The 24,725-nt window shown below is 41.7% G+C and overlaps 1 protein-coding gene across 2 annotated transcripts in view; it reads right to left on the bottom strand.

The window, feature by feature from the left end:
• The window catches only part of ADAMTS17 (ADAM metallopeptidase with thrombospondin type 1 motif 17), a 265,553-nt gene that overhangs the window by 15,099 nt on the left and 225,729 nt on the right, over positions 1-24,725 (bottom strand). For both annotated transcript variants that reach the window (XM_030578668.1, XM_030578669.1), the window contains 2 exons: positions 19,848-20,052; positions 11,636-11,788 (listed from right to left, as the gene is read on the bottom strand). In XM_030578668.1, the coding sequence (XP_030434528.1) occupies positions 11,636-11,788; positions 19,848-20,052 (358 nt within the window). The remainder of the gene's footprint in view (positions 1-11,635; positions 11,789-19,847; positions 20,053-24,725) is intronic.

The following is a 24,725-nucleotide window of genomic DNA, read 5'->3' as shown; positions in this document are numbered from 1 at the left end:
GTCAGAAAGTTTTTCCTAATATCTAAGCTAATTCTCCCTTATTGCAGATTAAGTCCATTACTTATTGTCCTACCTTAAGTGAACATGGAGAACAACTGATCACCATTGGCTTTAGAACAGCCCTTAACATATTTGAAGACTTATCTGGTCCCCTGAGTCTTCTTTTCTCGTGACTATACGTGACCAATTGTTTTAACCTTTCCTCATGGGTCAGGTTTTCTAAACGTTTTATCTTTATGGTAGCTCTTCTCTGGACTCTCTCCAATGTGTCCATATCTTTCCTAAAGCATAGTGCCCAGAACTGGAAACAGTATTCCTCCTAAGGCCTCAACAGTCCCAAGTAGACTGGGACAATTACCTCCCTTATCTTACATATGACTCTCCTGTTAATTGCTGGCTCATATTCCACTTGTGATCCACTCTGACCTCCAAATGGTTTTCAGCAGTACTGCTGCCTATCCAGTTATTCCCCATTTTGTATTTGTGCATTTGATTTTTCCTCCTGAAGTGTAGTACTTTGCATGTGTCTTTGTTTAATTTCATCTCATTGATTTTATATCAATTCTCCAATTTGTCAAGGTTGATTTGAATTCAAATACTATCCTCCAAAGTTCTAGCAACCCCTCCCAGCTTTTATAAGCCTACTCCACTCCATTATCCAAGACATTAATTCTCTATAAGAAAAATGCACTTAATGAAGTAGCCCTTTTACTTAGAACAATTATTCTTAGCAATTAACCCAACGTTCTATTGCTGGAAATCATAGCCAACCTCTGAGAACCCTAGACAAGAACACATTAGGATGTGCTCCATTTCAAATGGAATACTAATGACTACGGCCTTCACGCTGACAACAATCCTACTTTATTAGTAATAATAATAATTTGTATTACAGTAGCATCTATTATGATATTATTTATTTGTATTCTTGTAGTGCTTAGGAGTCCCAGTCATGGACCCAGACCTCACTCCGTTAGGTGCTGGACAGACAAAAAGCAAGCAGATAGTTCCTTCCCAAAGGTGCTTACAATCTAAACAGAAGACAAGAGACAACAGATGGATACAGACACACTGACGGGGGAATACAATAATGGCCAGCATGACAAGCAGGAGACTCAGCACCCTGACTGTTGATTAGGGCCCCGTTGTACTATGCATTGTGCAGAAAAGAGACAGTCTCTGCAACAAGGAATTTATAGTCTATACAGGCAAGCCAGGCAAAAAGTGAGAGGGGAATCAAGAGGCGGAGAGAAGTGAAGTGGCTTGGCCCCAGGTCACACTGTAGGTCAGGGGCACAGTCAGGAATAGAATTCAGGTTTCCTAACTCCCAGACCAGGGACCTGTGTACTAGCTCAGACTACATACTTATTGTCCCCTGTCCTTCTATTTTCTTTTTAAAGACAAGGGGTGAAATCCTGGCCCCCTTGAAGTCAATGGTAAAATTCCATTGCCTACAGTGGGGCCAGGATTTCACACAAGAAAATCACGGTTATGGATCAGGTGTTTTTTATGCATTCAGACTTGCGTGATCACTTTACTGAGGGCTGCATTTTCAAAGGCGCTCCAACGCCATCACTAAAACGTCAGGCTCGGTTTTGCACATGTACATTTTGCCTGGACAATTTTTCAATGTTCAGCTGTCCCGTGTGCAAAGTCTTAAGCTTTTATACTGCAGAATACATTTATGCATTCATTAATTAGTTCTCTTCCGGTGCTCATCATCAGAACATCCGAGAACCTCACAATACCCTTGTAAGGTAGGTAAGTGTTACGGTTCCTGCTGCAGAGGAAATTGAGGCACAAAGCCACACAGGAAGTCTGTGGCAGAGGTGGGAACACAACCCAGATCTCTTGATTTCCAGTCTAATGTCAACCTTCCTTTCTCTTTTGAGCTGCACCTTTACAGCACAAGTATCAAAAGCCTTTATCTTTCAATAACACCTATTTCTTATCTCCAAGAACTATTGCTCTCCCAAGACTGATGTCAACAAACCTGGAGGTCTAATCCCTGCTGGAATGCCACTGGGCTAATAAGGAAGAACAGACCTTACAATTTTGTGTTTAAACCCATAATTGCCGGGACTAATAAAGACGCTAAACTATCTTTAAATACACTAATTTGTCTACAACAATGCAATCAGTTCTACTTGTTAGCAGGATGGTCACATTTGACATTACTTTGGCTCAGATTATAATCTGACTGCAGTAACTGTATGGTACATTATGCATTTCTGAGGGATGTTTAAATATCTCACAGGCACTGACAATGACACCCTGGTGAAAGAGGAGCAAGGTCTGGAATTACCTGACAGACACCTCTCAGCTCAGGAATCAGTCAGCAATTCAGCTGATGAAGCAAGCACATTCATGGAAGACTGTGGGAACTGCCACACGAAAGCAGCTCTTGAAGTCCACACCCAAGTTTTAGAAATTAGTGAAAAGCAATGCCTTGGATGAAACAAGCATTTCAGGGAGCATCCACCTTCATTCATGTGTGTCCCCCGAAGAGCAAGGAGATTAGCATCTCCCTGGGGCTGGCTACAAAACACCCCAAATCCCTTGAGAAGACAGTTTTGCAGTGGCAGCAGGAGCATGGATGGGTAGAGAGTGGGTGGGCCAATCAGTCTCCCATGCTCAGTGGACTCAGACTTGAACAGAAATCCTTGAAGAAGTTTGTTGCTCCTTCCCTTGACCACATTGAGCTATTTGTAGAGAAAGGTCTTGTCTACCTAGGAACTGGCAACAGTTTAACTACAGATGTGTTTTTAAACTGGTGCAATCTCTGTGTAGCTGCCCTTATTTTGGGCGATGAGTGGCTTATTTCATCGAATCAGAGAACCACAGGGTTGGAAGAGACCGCAAGGATCACCTAGTCTAACCCCCTGACAATATGCAGGATTTCACGTTAGCTTAATGCAGTAAAAAACCAGAAAAGGCTACACAGCAAACTCAGGGCACAGAGAGTAGAAAGAAATTCCAGTATCAACTCCATTGATAGTGAAGAAGAAAGAAAAATCACCAACAGTCCTGGATCATCACCACGTCTAAACAACAATCCTTGGGTGCAAAACTCTGATTTCACGCCAAAAGCCTCAATGCAATGAAGCCACTGGGAATTCAGTGTTGTAAACAAAATCCACTTCACTGTAAGAGCAGACGGGCAAAGCCAGGGATGGTTTCTGCTTTGTAAAACCAAAGCTATGGCTGGCTAAGAGCCATGTCTCTCTTACGCTAAAGCCACCCCCAAAGGAAGTTGAATAAATAGTGACCGGTTTAACCCATCACCATGTAAAATGGTTCCTTTCTACTCCCTAAACCTATACAGCCAGAATGCATCCTTCCTTTTGTATGCTTACTTTGCAGTGGGGGATCCCCCTCCTGTCGGGGAATCCTTGGCTGGTGTAAAAACTGATACATCCAGGTTTGTGCCATCTGCTCCCAGCCCTCTGGCACAGAGAGGTGTTGGGGGTGAGCGGATGACTGGAAGGGTTGTGGCTTGAGCTTCCGGATTACTGGCCAGCAGAACAATTTGTAGGGAAGTATTACTGTCAACATAACTTAGAGAAGACCTTGGGGTTGGTAACTACGCTTTGCGATGTTACACTGGAGGCTGATCTGGCCCCTGGTCAGCCCCAGGACTGGGGAAGTGGAAAGTTGGCTAAGAACCACATTCCCTCCCCACAGCTGTGTCCTACACAGAGCACATCTCATCCATGTCATTTCAATTTCTATATTTTGCATGCTTCTTAGGGCAGCCAACTAGCAGCAGACACTCCTCTGGCCAAATTTCCAACATCCGCTTCTGTGCAACAATTTTGCATGTGCAAATTGCAATTTGTGTACGCAAACTTGTGTGCAATCACTACCATATTTGTGTGCCTGCACAAAAATGAGCACATACCCACTTTTGCAGGGATATTAGTTGTATGTGCAGAAACGGGCTGCCAGCTGCGATGCTTGGCTTCAGATCTAAATTACTGTCCACCTCTTGTAATTTTCTATCAAAAAATGTGAACTGAAGAAGAAAAGTTATTTTCCCCAAGGCATAAGAAGATGAATTTGATTGTGACCTTTATCAAGAATTAACAAGTTGTCTGTGGTTTATTATAAACAGATGGCAGGTCAAGCTGTGACTATGTAATGAATGCTGTAAAAAAGGAGAGTTCGCTTCTCTAGTCACAACAGCTTTGAATATACCTCCTAAACTACAGGTGGCATTGATTTGCTCTTCTTATCATGTAACGTGAGTTAATCATCAAGGGCAAGGAGAACAGAAGGATTTTCTGATGTTCCCAAACACCTGTAACTCAGAAAACATGCCTTTCCCCAGAATTAGGAAGAAAGGCTTGATTGTACAGTAGTCACTGAAAGAAAAATGGCTCTTAGTGCACCACACTGTGTTTTTATTTCTTTTAGAGAATACAATTCACTGCAAAAAACTGCTAAAATAATTCATTTGCAATTAGAAAGCCCTTGTTACCACAATCATGACTAATAACCCCTGATCCTCAGTATGAAACATTTCAATGTTTGGCATAAAAGCAATGCTAATCTAATAGGAAAATAGACTCCCCCCCAAATTTTAAACATTCGCCTGGGATGAGTACCTGCAGCCAGCATTACATAGGCTGAGAAAAGGACTGGAAAGAAATTGGCAACTGTTCATAGATTCATAGACTCTAGGACTGGAAGGGACCTCGAGAGGTCATCGAGTCCAGTCCCCTGCCCTCATGGCAGGACCAAATACTGTATAGACCATCCCTGATAGACATTTATCTAACCTACTCTTAAATATCTCCAGAGATGGAGATTCCACAACCTCCCTAGGCAATTTATTCCTGGGATTGCCTGGGATGACAGGTGGCTAAGGTAATTTTCCAAATGTGCTTTATCATTAATGACATTATTTGACAGCAAGAATATTTTTAACATCACATTTTCTACTAGGGCTTTGCTCCAGTTTGTTCCAGTCAGTAAGGGGTTCTGGGTTCCCATGTACCCTCTGAGATGCGTGCCAGCCAAGTGTTTGAAATAGAAATTGGTAAAAGAATGTTTCTTCCCCAAATCTCTTTCCCTCATTCAGTACAGTCTCAGCTCAGACATTTATATTTGTCCTGAGAACCTGGTCCTTACTGCACAAAACCCAAGGGTATTGCTCAACACAATAGGTCAGATTCTGATCTCAGTTACACTGATGTAAATCTGGAGTAACTAATCTGACTAAATTAATCTGGATTTACACTGTTGTAACTGAGATCAATATCTGACCCACTATGTTGAGTGGGATCCTTGGGTTTTGACCAATGGATTGTAGGGAATCATAGTCAATTACTCTGGATTTACATAAGTGTAAATGAGATCAGAATATGATCAAGCAACTGCATCTTTCCTCCTTTAAAAGACTTTTTTCATGAGACTATGAAATATGATAGGATATGATTGCTAGCTTGTCGCCTGGGGGAAATAAACTGCATGTCTAATGCTCCACGTATCCAAAACGTCAGCACTAACAATTTTTTTGCGCCCCCAATTCTGGCTTCTTGGATATAATCCTCTTGAAATAATATAACTAAATAGTGGAACTGGGAAACCAGAATCACTTTGATTGTGCTGCTGACCCCAAAACTAAGACACTACTCACAAGGCAGAAACAGCAAATGTCAAGATGTAGTGAAACAAATAAACTAAGTCAGAAATTAAAAAAAAGAAAAATCCAGAAGAATAGTGAATCACTCTCTGACTATTTAAATATTGCTAGTTCCAGTTATACCCTGAAAGACTCCAACAGCCAACTGGGGAAACAGAGCATGAGGAAAATATCACACCTGCTGATTTGTACCTGAGTGATCTCACTGCTTCTTCAATACCAGACTAGAAGGGGAGTGAAGAAGAGGGAGAAATTTGGGGGAAGCTTGGGGAGCTGAAAAGCAACTCCCTAACACTGTTCAACTTCAGGCAACACCTGATGTTTGTCAGCAGTGTGGTCTACCCAACATGCTCCTGAGCCAAGTTAGAAATGCATCACTCAGGAGGTACATTTTCACTACATGACTCATGATGGATCCTGGATGCAAGGTCAAGGACAAAGTCCTTCAGCTCAGTCCCTCAAGTGCAGCCTAACACATGTAAACAGGATAAATCATGTACACTATTAAACTTTATGTAACAATACATTCTGCATATTAACTACCTGCCTCTTTTAAAAGAGTGCAGTAATTTACCAGGTTATCGGGAGTCGCAGCTGAAGTTAGTTCACAATATATTTAAGCCATCTAGTCCATCAATGTCCATACTGCTAAAAAGCAGTACCCCTGGAATAACTAGCAGGTTCAAAACATATTTTTAAAATCTAAGCTTCAGTGTGAAGTGCTGGGAAAATGAGCAACGCTGATTCTTTCCTTTAAACAGCACAACAAACAACAAAAAAAACATCATTTACTATCCAATGATAATGCGTTTAACAGGCCACAGTTTTCAGCCAATACAGAACTGCTTGAAAGTATCCAAATGATGGTGAGTGAGTGAGATGTGTGTGTTTATCTGAATACTAACTGGGTGAGCAACACTTCCAGAAACCACTGATGTGGATAGATGTATTTCCACGTGAATAAATGGTGTGAATGGGAGATGGCTGAGTTGGTTCCTATTCATTTGGTCACCTTTATATCATATAGGAAAAATATATAATGAATTGTGACTCTGAAGACATCAGGTTAGAGAGAAAAAGAAAGATTTAAAATTCTAATTGAACACTTTCATCTAGTATGCTATGTCTAGTATGTCCACCCTTTAGACGTTAGGATGTGTGGGACATGGAATGTCTTCATTTATGTTTTGTAAAGTTCTGCGTTAGTGCTAAATAAATAAAAATAATAATTATATTATCCTCAGGGGCTGGATAAACAGTAAGGAACTGCAGTGTGAACTAAAAATGTCACATGTGTATCTGCATAGGACACTCGGAATAAACTTTAGCGGCAACTTTAAATAGTATCCCCCACATACGTTGCAAATATAACAACAATTAGGGCTAAAATTCTCCTCCTGGCCGTAAGCCAGAGCAAATGGCATTGCCCAGCGGACATCGGCACCACTTGGGGTCGTGGTTCGCGGTTCCAGGCCAATGGGGGCTGCTGGAAGCGGCATGGGCCGAGGGACGTACTGGCCGCCGCTTCCAGCAGTCCCACTGACTTGCAGCAGCAAACCGTGGCCAGTGGGAGAAGCAATCACCTGGACCTGCGGACTTGGCAGGTAAACAAGGCGGCCAGGCCCGCCAGGGATTTTCCCTACACAAGCGACGTCCCAAGTTTGGGAAACACTGCTCTAAGGGCTGCGGAGTAATAGTGGAGCTGTGGAGGCTGCAGAACACAGTATGTGAAGCTTGGGCCGGAAGATCTAGGTAGTTGCACAGTCACAGCCCATGTGCTTACCCCACTCCCAACTTCCTGTTCTGCACACGGTGGATCAAGCCCCTATATAAACTTATATATGAATGTGTGAGTGCACATATAGATAATGTATAAAACACTACTAACAATGTAACTTAAAGTTTTATGTTGCTGTCCATCACCGCAGTATCTGAGCACACCAGGAACTAATGAAATGGGTATAGAACATAAACACGTCTCAACTTTTGCTATAGTAACCCTGGTTCAACCCACTCGCCTCACTCAGGCATTGTTTACTGTCATCATGTGCGCTGTCATGTCTGAATTTGACTGTAAGCTCCCTACAGCAGTGATCTGTCTGTTCATTTATAAGCTCTGTATATTCTAGGGAGGCTGCTCTGAAAATAATAAAAACAGTTTGCCCATTACCACACATGCACGTATCCTATTTATGAGGTTTGTCTGGACTTTATTCTTTTTATGAGGTTTTGTCTCTTCCTATATTCCTCATGATGGATTCTAAAACCTTAACCATCACTGTTTGGATGAGGGATGGACTGGAGGGCAGAGTATTTGTGGGGCTGCCATGTAAGTTGTTTGCATGTAAAGAATCAACAATTTTCTTTTATCTGAGAAATAACTATTGATCATTAACCCCTCCCCCACACAAAAATACTCCCAGCAATAGACTGAAAATGCCCAATGAAATCATTTTATGAAGTTGTTGCATGTTCTGAGGCTAATTTGTATTAACACGAAAAGCTTCTGTTCTATAAGCGCTAAATTCTTTCACGGCAATTTATGTAGCAACAATGTTTTACAATGGGATTTTAGTTTGACTTCATGGAGTTCACTACACTCTTCTGCTCCCAAACAATGACATGTTCACCGAAAAGGACCACCTACCATGCTATGCTGGTCAATACCAGCAGGATGGGTTAGGATGTATGATGGCTTTAGGGGATCTCCTATTGGGTTTAAAACCTCGGGATTGCTGAATCTATGTAATTGATGAATTCATAACTATCTCATATTTTCCCCTATAAAAAGAATCCTAGTCAATTCCTACTCTGAAATGTTTTAAGATTCTTAAAAAAAGTGTTATTTCATCTGTTAATATAGGGGGACAGTTTATTTTGGCTAGTTCTCTTGGGTTCTGCATGCCAGGTTATGAATAAAATAACGTTCAATACTCTAAACATTCTGTGATGCAGATTCATGCAGATAAATATAGACTTATTGCATATGGCAGGTTTTTACTGCATTCTCCAGCATCAACACCATTAGATTCACATACAATTGCCTCCTGAGGGGACCTATTTATAAATATTTTTATTACTGATCGTCATCTAAAAAATGCTGTGGCAGGTAAGCCCATTTGCCTGCGATGGCCTCTGTTTCACTGGAGTTTGATCAACAACAAAAAGAAATAAACTTGCTTTTTTGGAAAGCAAAATGAAACTACTGTATCCTAGTGGTTTCAGCACATGCCGTACATTCCTGAACACAAAGCAGGCTTTGTGTTTAAAGAATGGAACAGTTACAAAGATAAGATAAAACAGGACTGGAATATAATATTCCTGGGAAATTTTAGTTCCCCCAAGCAAAAGACAGTTAGCAATTTAAAGAGATTTTATGAACAGTGTGGCCAATTCCTGAGGTCCTTACTCAGGCAAAACTGCCTGTGTGGCTAAGGACTGAGTGAAAACTCAGGCACCAATTGTCCTGTGACTTACATCAGTATATCAGGATTAAGTCCACTGACAACACTTAGGGGCTCTACATTCACGAGTGGGGTAGAGGGTGGCCCTGAGAATGGCTCTGTTTTTAAGTAAATGACTAATTTTCACTTCAGAGGGTCAGAGTGAGTCACGGATAAGACCGTGCAGTGTATTTCTTGTGATGGTAACCAGGCTATGAGGCGCTGGTGGCTAAGGGAGATACAGCTGTACTCCTTTGGATCCATCATTGCTGTGACAAAACAGTAAGCGTCAGATTCTGCTTGCCATCAGGGGCTACTCGTATGAGTCAGAGGAGCAGAATTTGACATTCGGTGCCTTGAGTCCCCTTGTCTCTCTTGGGAGGATTTGCTGAGCAGGTGCTTTCCAGGCACTTGTCATAAACAGATAGCTAAGGGTTAATGTCTCTTTCACCTGAAACACCTGACCAGAGAACCAATCAGGAAACCGGATTTTTTCAACTTTGGGCGGAGGGAATTGTGTGTCTGAGTCTTTTGTTTCTGTCTGCCTGCTGTCTCTGAGCTTTGGAGAAGTAGTTCTATTTTCTAATCTTCTGTTTCTAAGTGTAAGGACAAAGAGATCAGATAGTAAGTTATATGGTTTCTTTTCTTTGGTATTTGCATGAATATAAGTGCTGGAGTGCTTTGATTTGTATTCTTTTTGAATAAGGCTGTTTATTCAATATTCTTTTAAGCAATTGACCCTGTGTTGTATCATCTTAATACAGAGAGAACATTTGTATTTTTTCTTTCTTTTTTATATAAAGCTTTCTTTTAAGACCTGTTGGAGTTTTTCTTTACTTCAGGGAAATTGAGTCTGTACTCACCAGGGAATTGGTGGGAGGAAGAAATCAAGGGGAGAGCTGTGTGTTGGATTGCTAGCCTGATTTTGCATTTCCTCTGGGTGAAGAGGAAAGTGCTTTTGTTCCCGGATTGGGAACGGAGAGGGGGAATCTCTCTGTATAGTTTCACAGAGCTTGTGTCTGTGTATCTCTCCAGGAGCACCTGGAGGGGGGAAGGGAATCAGGATTATTTCCCTTTGTTGTGAGACTCAAGGGATTTGGGTCTTGGGGGCCCCAGGGAAGGTTTTTCAGGGGGACCAGAGTGCCCCAAAACACTCTAATTTTTTGGGTGGTGGCAGCAAGTACCAGGTCCAAGCTGGTAACTAAGCTTGGAGGCTTTCATGCTAACCCCCATATTTTGGACGCTAAGGTCCAAATCTGGGACTAAGGTTATAACACAGCTGTACTCCTTTGGATCCATCTTTGCTGTGACAAAACAGTAAGCGTCAGATTCTGCTTGCCATCAGGGGCTACTCGTATGAGTCAGAGGAGCAGAATTTGACATTCGGTGCATTGAGTCCCCTTGTCTCTCTTGGGAGGATTTGCTGAGCAGGTGCTTTCCAGGCACTTGAAGCCCACATTAACTAGGCCAGCCTAGTTGCCTTCTTTTAGGTAGTGTTTTGTTTCATTTCCCCTAGCAGGGTCTCTCTACGGCCAAGCCCAAAGCCTGCCTGACCCCACTGTGAGCAGGCCACTGCAGGAGAGTCCCAAGCAAACGAGTTCCCGCACCAAATATCTCTTAGTAGATTCTGCCAGTCAATTTGCCCTCTGGAGCCCTGAGGTTTCTCCTTCTCCTGGCAAGGAGAGAGGGAGCGGAGGGGAGAGAGCTAAAGAGGGATAGATTGATCCTGGAGATAGTGGGGGACTTCGGACTGTGTCCCGTTCCCACTGATTACCTTGAAAGGGTGGTTGTTGCCAAAGGATGCCACCCCTAGTGAGAGCTCTGAGGTAGAACTGCGAGCCAGCCTGGTGTATCTGTGGACAGCTCAGCTTCTTCATTCTCTTCTTAGCCTCAGAAGGGACTTTGAGGGAGGTCTGTCACCCACAATACATCCCAAAACCATGGCGGAGAACATGTGTGTGTGGCACATAGCCATAGCACAGACAAACTCTGGGGGTTGGAGGATACAGCAGTTATGGCGCACAGCCAGAGAAAACCTTTGGGGATTGGAAATCATACAGCAGCTAAAGCACCTCTCTGCTCCCCAGAATGGGCCACACGAGCCGTCATTCAGGATTCCATTACTCCTCAGCAGCCACATTTCTAACAATACCTGCAACTGTTAGCACTAAAAGATATATTTCTAAAACGAATCAAACTTCTGCTGCTTACTTTGCCGTTTGCTCAGCTTAGAAAATGGAAACAGATGTCTGGTCTTGTGCAGTAGCCCAAAGCTGCAATGTTTGGGTTGTCCCTGCTGTGACGGAGTGTTTAAATCCCCAAATTACTTTAATGGAAATCAAATTAAAAAAAACCATGAGAATACGTCTATTTCCTATTAAACAGTGTAATTAAAACCCAACAACTTTGAAACGTGGGACTCAAACTTCCCATACCAGCACTGTATGCTGCGTAAATCCACACTGACGGGTTGTTTAAAAGGTGGATTCCTGACCTGATAATCTAGGCAATTAGAGTGCAAACACTGCTCAGAGTTCACCGTTACCTTAGACCAATCCCCTGTTTTCCACTCATAACAGCCTGTGTGATCCTCACACTCTTCCTCGTCCCTCGGCCTGGTGGCTGCATCGCATTTCCCTTGAGAATTCGTGCACATTACTGTTCTCTTCTGGATTCCTCTGCCGCAGTCTGCTGAGCACTGAAAAATAAGAGGCATTACCTTCAATTGCTGCATGACAGCACCTAGCAGAATGGGATCCCGGTTCATGACCAGGGCTCCTACTCACTATGATACTACAAATAATTACCATCTCGGCTGGCTGTCATCACAGCTGCAGAAGCAGAGTCGAGGGACAAACGAAAAACAAGTTTCATGAAAAAGTTTAAACATTCAAAGCTGTTTTGTCATTTTGAAGGGTTCGTTTATTTCAATTCTTTTAGCCATTTTAGTAATCCCCCCTACCAAATTTTTACATTATCTAAAATACCATCAATATTTTTCATTTACCAAAACCATGGGAAACAAAAAAAAATATAATGATACTTTCAATTTTTTTTTTTAGTAAATTTTCTTAAAAAAGGCAAGAAATCTGACAATATATTCTGGAAAAATGTTTCCGAAAAACAGCAATTTTGCAACCAAAAAAACCTTTTATTTGAAAATTTTCAACAAGTTCTAAACAGGATTGAGTGTTGCAGGTGTGGCATTTTTAACTAGAGCTGTCGATTAATCACAGTTAACTCACACGGTTAACTCAAAAAAATTAATCGCAATTAAAAAAATTAAGCACAATTAATTACAGTTTTCATTGCATTGTTAAATAATAGAACACAATTGAAATTTATTTTTTTTGGATGTTTTTCTACATTTTCAAATATATCAATTTCACTTATAACACAGAATACAAAGTGCTCACTGCTCATTTTATATTATTTTTATTACAAATATTTGCACAGTAAAATTATAAACAAGAAATAGTATTTTTCAATTAATCTCATACAAGTACTGTAGCACAATCTCTTTATCATGAAAGTACAACTTACAAATGTAGATTTTTTTATTACATAATTGCACTCAAAAAACAAAACAACTTTAGAGCTGACAAGTCCACTCAGTCCTACTTTTTGCTGAGCCAATCGCTAAGACAAACAAGTTTGTTTACATTTACGGAACATAATGCTGTCCGCTTCTTATTTACAATGTCACCTAAAAGCGAGAACAGGCGTTCGCATGGCACTTTTGTAGCCATCATTGCAAAGTACTTAGGTGTCACATATGTTAAACATTCATATGCTCCTTCATGCTTCAGCCACCATTTCAGAAGACATGCTTCCATGATGATGACGCTTGTTAAAAAATGATGCGTTAATTAAATTTGTGACTGATCTCCTTGGGAGAAATTTGTCTCCTGCTTTGTTTTACCTGCGTTCTGCCATATATTTCATATTATAGCAATCTTGGATGATGACCCAGATTGTACTATATTATTTGTATTAGGTGAATTAAAAATACTGTTTCTTTTGTTTTTTACTGTGCAAATATTTGTAATAAAAATAATAATATAAAGTGAGCACAGTACACTTAGCATGCTGTGTGGTAACTGAAATCAATATATTTGAAAATGTAGAAAACATCAAAAATATTTAAATAAACTGTATGCTATTATTCTTTAACAGTGCAATTAATCTCATGATTAATCATGATTCATTTTTTTAATCGTTTGACAGCCCTCATATTTTCCCCAGTAAATGTTTAAAAAAAAAGGGCAAAAAAATCTGACAATATTTTGTGGAAAAATATTTCCAAAAGACAGCAATTTTGCAAACAAAAAAACCCTTTTATTTGAAAAATTTCAACCAGTTCTAAACAGCAGTCAGTGTTGCACGTGTAGAATTTTTAACCCCTTTATTTAAGAGATTATTATCAATACTGAAGAAGGACAAATACACCAGAGTATACAACAGGGAAGCTTCTGCATCCTTTGCTTTTGCATGACTATGCAATGAAGCATTCTAAAAATCACAGTGGCACCAACTCAATCTCTTGGGATGCACAGTGGAATTTGCAAAGTTCTGCGATATACCAGCTCATGAAATCCTGCAGCAAGGTCTTCTGCAATGCAGAAAATGCGTACTCTGCACAGTATCTTTGATTCTGTACAGTGTGCTCTCTCATAATTATGTTGAGAGCAAATGACAAACACATTCACGCTCTTTTCTATTTGTTTAATAATGCTTCCCATCAAAGGTTATGGCAATGCATGCAATCATACAGTACATGTAACCCAAGGGTGATATTATGCCAATGTATTTCCATTCACCCTCCTCGACCCCTCAATTTGCAATCAGTTCAAAACGACATTCAGAAAATTATGGCTATACCCAGACACCTGAGTCATAGCAGGGGTCAAAGGCAGGCTCTTCAGCACTAAAAGCACAGGCCTCTCCCACTTGTGATAAGGGGTATAGTCTTTAGCTCTGAGAAAGCAGCAGTTATAGTTGCTGGGAGCAGCCGCAAGAGGAGACAGGATTACAAGTACTATGACAATGTAATCCACATGCATGTGAGTGGGCACCAAAGGTCCATTTCAAGTTCTTGAGTTCTGTGGAAGTGGATTCTGCCAAGGCTGGTATGCACATGGGGATATTTGAGCATCATTTTGCTACCCAAGTTGAAGGAAGGTTGGAATTTTTTTGTTTTGTTTTGACCTCACACCCCCCTCAAGGAACCACCCTGGACAGAGTCACAATCCCAAGACTAAGAAACACTGCTTTAAATGATCACTTTTCCAACAAAGGGATATTGGAATGGGTGGCACTGTCAAACCTATCTAAATCGTACCAATGTACAGCAGCAAGTATGGTCTTCCTACGCTCCACTTTCCTGCCAGTGCAGTGAATACAAACCAGTTTTCATGGAATGCCCGCTGGGGACAGGTGGGTGGAAAATGATATACATACCAACTGAGATAACTAACCCTCTCTTGAGCGTCAAGTTCTCCCCCTCAGGGATCTGTGAGGAAAAGACAGTTGACTTGACACTGAATAAATAGTGGAGATATGAAATATCCTGTGAGGTCTTTTGAGTATATTCCAAGAGGCTTCTCCATTCAGGGGGTCTATGCTGGAAAAAAGCATCAGCTTGATACGTTACATCAAATGGACACATCTCAGCATGCCTGTCTGTCTAAAAAATACAATCCAGGCAGTTTTGACCTGCTGGCCTTGTTAAGGACATGAATGACAAGTGTTTATGAGCTGGCAAGCTAACAGACATGCCTTTAAATACTTCACAGCAACTACAAAATGACTTCTTTAAAATCTGGGAAGCTGTCCACTTAATTTATTGTGTGCTGTTCATTGCATGACCTCCTTATGGATGGAACATGATCATAGGATTCCACAAGCTACTGGGACAAATTCCTTCAGGCTACAGAGAGAACTCTGTAAGCTGCAGTGGCAGACTCCTTAAAGCTCTTATCAACTTCTCTGAGATCTCAAGCTGTATTTCTCTAGGCTGTACCCACAAGCAATGGATTACTCCATTTGGTGCAGAATTTCCTGAACTATCACACAGTGTTCCTGACTACAGTGTAAGATTTCATAAGGTGACAGGAGGAACTCCTCAAGGGTGCTTGGTCTCATCTTGTTGTTCTTAACCCCTCAAATCATCCAATTTCCTAAAAGTGAGTAAAGCTAAAGTAGGAGTATTTTTCACAATGTAAAAATCTCTCAGGGGATTTACAAACATTTTGGAAAACCAAGCATTTATTTGCATGAGCCTTTACGTCATTTACAAATCTATACCAGGTTTGCTTTCCCAGAGGTGACAAAACAGTGTTTTAAACAAAAGTCCCAGTCTGTGATCAGAGTGTCCGTAGTGGTGACATATCAACCGCTTCATTAACAAGTTCATTGCTCTGCTCAATTGCTCTGACCATTAAGAACATTTTTTTAGTGCCTGGGTTTTACAAAGATTCTACAGAAAACATTTGCAGTTGATGAATGTCCAGATTACACCTGACCAAAGTGCAAAAGCTTTTATAAAGAATTGAGACAAAAGCCAAGAGACAACCCCATCGACAAATGTTGTGAGGACCCTGGTCTCAAACCCTAGCCGACTGGGTTCCCAGGAAGCAGCCTTGGTCATCACGTCACACCAGCTCATTCAATTACCAGGGAATTCAAAGACTCAAATGGGTCAGCTTCCAGGGTTCCAGGATCTGCTTCCTGATTGGCCACATGCAGGGCCGACTCCAGGGGTTTTGCCGCCCCAAGCAGCCAAAGAAAAAAAGCCGTGATCGCGATCTGCGGCAATTCAGCGGGAGGTCCTTTGCTCCGAGCAGGAGTGAGGGACCCTCCACCAAATCGCCGCCGAATACCTGAAAGTTCCGCCCGCTCCGGAGTTGCCACCCCAAGCACCTGCTTGATAAGCTGGTGCCTGGAGCCAGCCCTGGCCACATGGTCTTGACCCTAATTGGCTGGTGGCCATATATAAACTTCCTGCTTTCTTTCTGGCCTTGTCTGAGTAACAGGCCTTTGCCTCCTAGCTGCTATTTGGACCCTGCTTGACTCTGCCTTGCAGCCCCATCAGATCCTGACTTACGATCTTGCCAGACCCGGCTAGCTGCCTCTGTGTGTCTTCTCCCTGAATTGGATCTGCTGGCTATTGGACCACTTGTGTGAACTTTGACCACTTATCTGGACTGCACGTTGGCCTACCTGGCCCCTGAGCATTACACGTCATTACGGGCCTCTTGGTAGAAGCAAATCAGCATATTTTTCTTTATATTCTATCCCAACTCCTGAACAGTAGAAACTTTCACCTTTTTGTAACTACTCTCTATTTTTGGTCATTAAAAATGGGTTGAGCAATACTCTAGCCAAATAATTCCAAACATTTGGCATTAAAAAGGGAACTTAATTTTTTTTTCCCACACTGAAGATTGTCTTGGATTTAGCTTTCAGAATGTACTTTTTCACTGGTGATCAGACCTCAACTTGCACTTTATTCAATTTTTTTTCTTTGTAGCCAAAGAACAACATAATTCATGTGAAAGTTGGTTTATAAAATGATATCACCATTGTGATAGTGTGTTTTTTTCCACAACCTCAGTTTCAGATGGTAAGGATTTAACTGATTTCCAGCCAAAAAAGGTTTATGGATATAAAATGTGCTCAGACTGACACAGTGTGAAATTGTCTTTCCTAAGTCAAAATGGACCATATGATCGCAAAAACGTGTCTTGAAAAAGAACTAACTTCAAAAACCAACTGGTTGGCAATGATTAATCTAGATCTCAAAACTTTGGAGAAAAGTATTAACGGAAAAATAAATCTCTCACTTTCAGATAATTTAAAAAATACATATATTTGTCATGAAACTGTTTAGTTGACTTTTGCTCTGATGAATCCCTCATGTAGCTCAAATTACACTCATTTAACGAAAGCAAGATGCAAACACTGTTCTAACTGGGAAATGGATTGGTGATAAAAGACCACACACAACCAGTTGATGAGCTTTACCCATCTGAAATAGGCAAGAGTTTCAGGAAACCACAATGACAACAGTACCATCATAAACAAGCATTTCTACAATGCAGCAGACCTAGAAATACGCGTCCCATCAGAAATAAAAAGAAGGGATAATCTGGAATGATGATGTATAAAATGTATAAAATATTCCAAAATCCCAGAACTTTGCTTCCTCCATTTGGGAATGGGAAAAAGATGAAAAGATTTGGAAGAAAAAGAGTTTCAAGCACTAGCGAATGTATGTAGTATCCCGCTGAATGGTAAAATAATATACTGGAACTTTAGAATATTACCTTTTGTACTGGAGATTTCCTGACTACAATTAAATAGCACTTAGTCCCTGTTAAAAAAAACACCCTCTGTCCTTGCAACACAGCTGGGATCCTGAAGTTCTAGGAGTATAAACACTTCTAGTTATCCAAGGTTATCTGATATTGTACTAAAAAAAAAAAGTACAAAAAGTAAAAAAAAGCTCTCCCTGCAAAACAGGGAGAGCTCAAAAGCATCCTCTTGCCCACAGGCTGGTCCTGCCCTGTAATACAACCATTCTGGAGTTATGCCTGTGAAACCACAAGTGCAACGCCGAAGGGGAAATGGACTTTTTATCATGAAGATGAGTCTAGCAGGTATTATGTCAACACAAACGTTGAAGTCATGTTGGGAGAGTTAGCGATGGCCAAGAAACATATCCTGGCCAGCTTGGCTGGGGATCTTATTGGAGAGAATTAGAATACGAAGCAAATTACCATGCACCCTTTGCAGGCCAGGGATTAGTTTAAAGGAGACTGGCAAACAACTGACTCAAGAAAAATATAAGCTTGTATCTCTTGTAGATGTCTGTGCCAGTGAATGATGAGTGGCCACACTGAAGCCACTAGCCCAGCACTCTCCCCTCCGTTCTCATTCTTGAAATACCATATAAAAGCAACCTAACAATCACAGCAGACTTTAATAAAGAGAGCACAGTCAGCACTTTATACAATAAACAAATGCCATCGTAACAGCCACGTCACTCTGTGTTTGCTCTGTGCCAGGCAAATGCTGCATGTGTATATACACATCACAATTTTTGTGCATGGATACAGATAGAAAACTAAATGCTCAAAAATGCTCAGCACAGAAAACTGCAGGTGCAATTTCAGAAATTGGATTGAGGCCCATTTGAAAACGTGGCCCCCTGGGCTAGAATATCCTGCTACTGATATCTGGACACAAACTACAACTACCTATCAGAAGAGATCTGCCACAATATGAAGCCACACTATCCATGCCACTGTCTGATATATTTGAAATCAATATGGGATTCTCAAACCTCTTCTTTGATATCCCAAATTCAAAAATAATCATATCCTAAACCCACCTCTCAGGGTACATTATACAGCAAATGAAGGTGTGAGCAGGTAGGCAACCCTGCACTACCTTTTAATCTAGCCAGCGCAGGTAACAATAGCAGTGAATTACTTCACTGCAGGCTAGCAACCCCTGGACCTATCCAGGGTCCCCGGAGCCCTTACACTCGAGTTGTTCGGGATTATTTTAATTATGAAAATATTGTTTCTGTTCTTCATTCATTGCTAATGTTGCAAAGCTTGTTATTTTGCTTTTGCATTCTAAGGGATAGTTGGGGATTTTACTGGACATGTCAGTTTTTTCCTATGTCTATTCTCCTTAAAGGCTGCAGCATCAATGGTGGTTTTTACTACTTCATAACATATGGCCCAGCCTAATTCCTATAAATTCATGATCAAAAACAGAAATGGGATTTCCCTTATGTCCGAATTAGATTTTTTGGTCACACTTTACAATAAGGGCACATTTATAAATAGTTTATACTTTGTCTGATAAATAATTAATAGACATTCTAGTACAAGGCTAAGTAATTGCTTTACAACAATGTTTCCCAAACTTGGGATGCCGCTTGTGTAGGGAAAGCCCCTGGCGGTCGGGCTGGTTTGTTTACCTGTCGCATCTGCAGGTCTGGCCGCTCACGGCTCCCATTGGCTGCGGTTCACTGCTCCAGGCCAATGGGAGCTGCTGGAAGCGGCGTGGGCTGAGGGACGTACTGGCTGCTGCTTCCAGCAGCCCGCATTGGCCTGGAGCAGCGAACCGCAGCCAGTGGGAGCCGCGATCGGCCGATCCTCTGGCCGTGTCAGATAAACAAATTGGCCTGGCCTGCCAGGGGCTTTCCCTATATAAGCAGCATCCCAAGTTTGGGGGAAACTGCTCTACAAGATTGCTAGCCTCCAACAGGTCAGTAGGGTGCTTATAACCATGGCTTATTACCACCTATAGCACATACTACTCATGTCTATAAAATGCTTGTACATCTATTAATAATGTATTAATCATTTACAAACTCTTTATAAATGCACTAGTTTTTCTACGTTTCTAGGATCACACAAGCTAGAATCAGAAAAGTCTCAAAGATCGAGTGATCCAGGGCATCCTGCAACATAGAACAGAGCACTTATCAGATATTAATTTCAAAATACACTTGATCTGAGCCAAAAGGCTTGCTGTGCTGGTGGAACTCCTCATCCCAGGTCACTGAAATGCTTCTCCTTGGTGGTCTTGACTGCAGCTTGGAAAGATACACATAATACAGCTGGGTGTATAGAACCTACCTCAATAATTCACTGGTATGGAAACCAAGCTCAGCACCATACAGCAGTTCTGCATTTGTAATCATACTGATTGGTTTCCCCCTCAAACCAAATTCTTACCTTTGACCATTCTGAAGCCTCCCAGATAGAAAGGCAGTCCTGGCCTTCACAGCTTTGTACTGGTGTGGGTTTGTTGCCCAGGCAGTAGAGGTCTCTGGTGTTAACATAGGTGCCATTCTGCAACTGATAAACACAAGTCACTTCCCGGTACTGGATGCCTTTCTCGCAGGTGGCAGAGCAAGAACTCCAATGGCCTGTCACCCACCTGTTAAGAGAACAAAGAAGAAACATTAAAAAAAAAAAAAGACATGGTGGAATCCAGTGCTGCGCTTATCCTCCTGTTCTAGGCCTGTGAATTTTGTACTGGTCTGTGTGAAATAGACGCATAATGATCATGTACCGTCTTGGGTTGAATTGTGCGGAGACTGGAAAGCGCTTTGCAGTCCAGTGATACTAGTGATGTTGCACTGGAGATAATGTGTGTCTTGTCTGCAAAACTTCCTTTGCTCTGGGTAGTGGAATGCTACAGGGCTCCCTGGCAAATAATGCTGCCCTAGAACAGCACTCAAGCAAACTGCTGATGTAACTGAGTCACTTTTAGCTCATCTTTTCATCACACTTGATGTCAATATTCCGCTTTCCATCGCTCCGGGGCTGGCTGGAGGTTAATAAGGATACTCGCTCTGTTTTGAAGTTCAAGGCACGTGATCCTTAAAAATGGTGGCTAAATGACAAGATTCCTCTTATTGGCAAATCCAACCTTAACCAAACGGCCAAGGCTCAAGCAGTCTTTAAAAATACAAGATAACGCTTCTAAAAGGGCTCCCGTGGTATTAATTTAAAGTACCCATCTGCGGTTTGAATGTTCCAGTTTGGACAATTTTGTTCCTTTACGTCCTTTCATCTTCTGTCTGGGAAGAATCCAGTATAGGCGGTGGGCAGGACGGATGCTTTGTACAATACATACATAGCATCCATCTTGTGGCTTCCTACAATCTGTCAGTGAGGAAGATGTTCTCTGTAATTACAGGAATTCCAGGACGAACTGAAGGACTGGAACAATAGCTCTGTGTGTATGCACAGGAAGGCAATCATCTATGCTCCTCTGGGAAGTCGGCCTTTGGGGTTATTATTTAGGACTGCCATCTAGATTAGCATCCTTAATCAAATGAATCTTTCCCTTGTCACCTGATCCTGAGTTACTTAATATTGGATGTGGCTCAGATAGGTAAGATGCTTTCTCAAAGTAAAAAATCTGCTTGAAAGAAAGGATTTCTTTTTGCTGAAAGCCTAGGAGGGGAAGCACAGGTGTCTAGTTAAGAGCAACACTTGGAAAAAGGCTGTTTAAAGGTTTGCATCTCCTAAAGGAATTAATGATCCAAAAAAATGCAAATGTTACTGGGAGGGAGGGGACGCTCAGCCCATAAAATATAAAATTAGAATTGTCTTGTGTACTTGTCATGAATTCATCTGCAATCTGTTACCATTGGTGCTATTGTGCTGATGATCACGTCTGAGGCTAAGGCAGAAACCAGCTGGTTTGAGAAGAACAGCATGTGATGGGCCACATGGTCACAGATTTGCCAGCTGTCCTGCGCACATCCGGTATATACATTCATTAATTTTGGTGACTACAACAGCTAGGAAGACAGTGAAAGTGCCTATTTTTTTCTGAAGGGGTGGGGAGTTGTTTGGTGCATCTCAGCATCTGGCTGCTTGATATTTTGGTTGTGGAATAATGCCACCTGTGTAATCTAATTCTGTGACAGAAGGACAGACACATCCAGCCTATCAGGGAAGAATCCAATGTCCACTGAAGTTAACAAAAAAGTTTCCCACTGACTTCAAAGTGAGCTGGGTTGGGGCCTCTCTGAGCAGAATGTGAACATGGCCTGTCTGGTCACAGGAGCCATTCACCAAAGGGATGGATGGAAAGGAAGTGATTTGCTTTGGTCATTAAAGTAGCCATGGAATCGGGAATGGCTGCACTGAATACTCCCTGCTGCAGTGCAGTCTCCCCATGATCTTTAGCTACTGGCAAAGGAAGACAAAAAAGAGACTGAGCCAAGGAGAAAGCCAAAGAAAAATACATTCTTGGCAGAAGCTGCTCTGAATTGGTTTCATTTTAGGATGGGCAGCATGTGTCCTGCCAGCTACTCCTGAAATGCCTTAATCAGATTATGACCTTCCTTTAAAGAAGGGAAAGGAGTTCCTATGTGGTTTCCCTTGCTCTGACAAGGAGTTGAAAAGTGCCTCATTTCATTCCTGTTCAGTGGACTTGTTAGGCACCATTCTAACAGAGACATAACAGTAAGCGACAGGACAGAATAAATGTCATGAATATAAGATGAATGGTCACATAGGGCCGATCCAAAGCCTACTGAAGTCAACAGAAAGCCTTTGGGATCAGGTCCTTTCATACATTTAATATGTCAAATGTGGTCCCTGGGCAAAGAGAGATTTCCAGTGTGTCTCTATGAGTGGCACACAATGGCAGTTACAAATCTGCCATGGCACATCATTGAACCAGAGTCCAGGGTCTTGTCAGGTGGCTAAAGAGAGCAAAGCTATGAACTAGCAGTTCTCTGAAATCCAAACAGAAAGAATATAGAACATGAAACGCAAGTCACAAGGTGTCAGCCAGGAAACATGGGGTTTCCTTTGACATGGAAAATCTATTCTATCAATCACAGAAGGGCAGAGCCTAAGAGAATATTTCTGTTACAGTTTCCAGGGGATGGGCAGCACCTGCTTCAAGGTACTGAGTAACTTTCTCAAAGAAGTCATCCGTTCCACTGCATTCCCAATCTGCTTTGAACAGGCCATGAAAACAGCTGATGCCTGCAGCTCTGCAAAGAGGTTGGCACAGGAAGTGAAACTCCCAAATTCAGTTTTGCTAATCTCAAGGGAAAGTGAAAAAATCATGCTTTTCGTTATTTTGGTCTGTGTGATTTCATTGTCACTGTGACCACAAGTGGAAAGTAAAACCAGGAGATTCTGCCCAGCTTTTTACAGCGGGCAACGATGCCACATCCCCATCGGTTTGTCTTTCCTCTAAGTACCTGCTGGCACATTCTTGTCCTTCATGCAGTGGTTGCCATTCAACAGTGAGCCCTTGACAGAGTGCCCACACAGTGCTATCTAAGACAACAATCACCAATGCACTGCTCTGTGACACAAAGGGACTGGAAAACCTGGCACATATTCCAGATGGGAATTCCCTCTGCACCACACCCTGCTCAAGGGGATGTGGTTCTATCATCTCTATGTTCCACCCATTCTCTGATGGCCAGGTGTAAGTTAGAGCTACCTTAGGGGGTCTCTAACTTACACAGAGTTACAAAGCTGATATAAAGCCACCTTCGTTCCCCAACTCTCAGGTCCTGCACTCAGCTTGGCACAGCTCACCCAGACCTGAGAATGAGACTCATGACTGGAGTCAAAACTACCTGAGAACAAGCAGAGTTCCTTTAGCGCTCTCTGTATGCTAATTCTTCCCTTACTTCAAAACAGTACAGCAGCTGTTAGGCAAACAAATGTCCTTTTGCAAACCAAGCTCCGCCAGTAACACAAGCTCCGCCAGTAACTAAGCACTTTTACAGTATCCAAAGATAAGGATTTCCTTTTAAAGATCGAAAAGATAAAAATTGCAGCAGCAAACTGAACTGTGCATTCCGGGTCCAAAAGTGCAAACAAATTCCCAACTGGATATGAACTTCATAACAGTGCCACTGACCGATACATTTCAACTCACTATTCCACCACAGTCTATTTTTATGACTACTTAAGTAACTTTATTATATGTTTCCTCTTTTTAAAAGAACATTAAAAGCATAAAATAGGTTGTATAATGTTATAATAGTAATAATAATTTTAGTGCTTCCCACCTCTACAGCACTTTCTCTCCAAGGATCTCTAATTAATTAAGCCTCACTACCCCCGTCACCCTTTTGTGATCCTGAGAAGAATCTGCACTGCCATTTTGCAGACGGAGAAACCAAGGCACAGATGGTTGAAGTGACTTGGAAATATAATTCACATCTCTTGATTCACAGTCCTGAGCTTTAGTTAAAACTCCATTGTATCAGCTATAATCAATCATGTTCAAACAAAGAATAAAACAAGCATAATCCTATAATTTCTTGAGGGCTCTTGATCCTGCAACAATTTACATGAGTGCTTAGCTTTACACACTGAATGCCAAGGGACTATTCACAGTGAGTAAAGTTAAGTGTGAGCTAGTCTTTGCAGGATCCTGGCCTAAATTAGTACCATCATTGCAGGCTAGAACCCTATTATTTCCCTTTCTGGTGTTCACAACAGGTCTAAGAGCCAAAATGGAAATGCTGCTAGTAATTAAGATGAGAGATTTCTTATCAATTAAAAGGCTTACAATCAATGAATCATACAGCATCAATGATCAGAGTCCTCAGGGCACAATGCCTAAATAGGTAAGGAAGCAGCCCTCTCTGCGCTTTAAAATATAGTTTAACTCTCAGCAAACAAATAACAGTAGGTGTATAGGTGATTATTAGAGCAGGATAAGCCAGGAACATCAACCACAGCCAGCTCTTCATGAAACACGCTGATGTTTTGACAAATTGCTTTGAATCCTCGATGTTGTTGAAAGATGGGCCATATTCTCTGCTGGTGTAAACTGGTGCCACCCACTTCAAGGGAACTGTGCCAGTCAGCATGTTTGGCCCATTTGATCTCAATAATCCAGCTGAGTATTGGAGTGTGACATTCGAGCAGAAGCAGGAGAAGCTGGGTGAAATTCTGGGTGCTTTATTTTTACAAAATTCCTTCTCCAATGATCTAAAAAGCAACATCCCGGTCTCTAAGGTGGGGAAGAGGGAATGCTATAAGAAGTGTAGAGGGAAACAGTCAGTTGAAACTGATTGTCTGAACTGTATCAGAGGGCAAAAATGGCTTCAA

The sequence above is a fragment of the Gopherus evgoodei genome, chromosome 10 (genome assembly GCF_007399415.2).
Source record: "Gopherus evgoodei ecotype Sinaloan lineage chromosome 10, rGopEvg1_v1.p, whole genome shotgun sequence".
In the NCBI taxonomy this organism is placed as follows: Eukaryota; Metazoa; Chordata; order Testudines; family Testudinidae; genus Gopherus; species Gopherus evgoodei.
The sequence above is the reverse complement of the archived record's forward strand: the minus strand, read 5'-3'. Positions and strand labels throughout refer to the sequence as shown.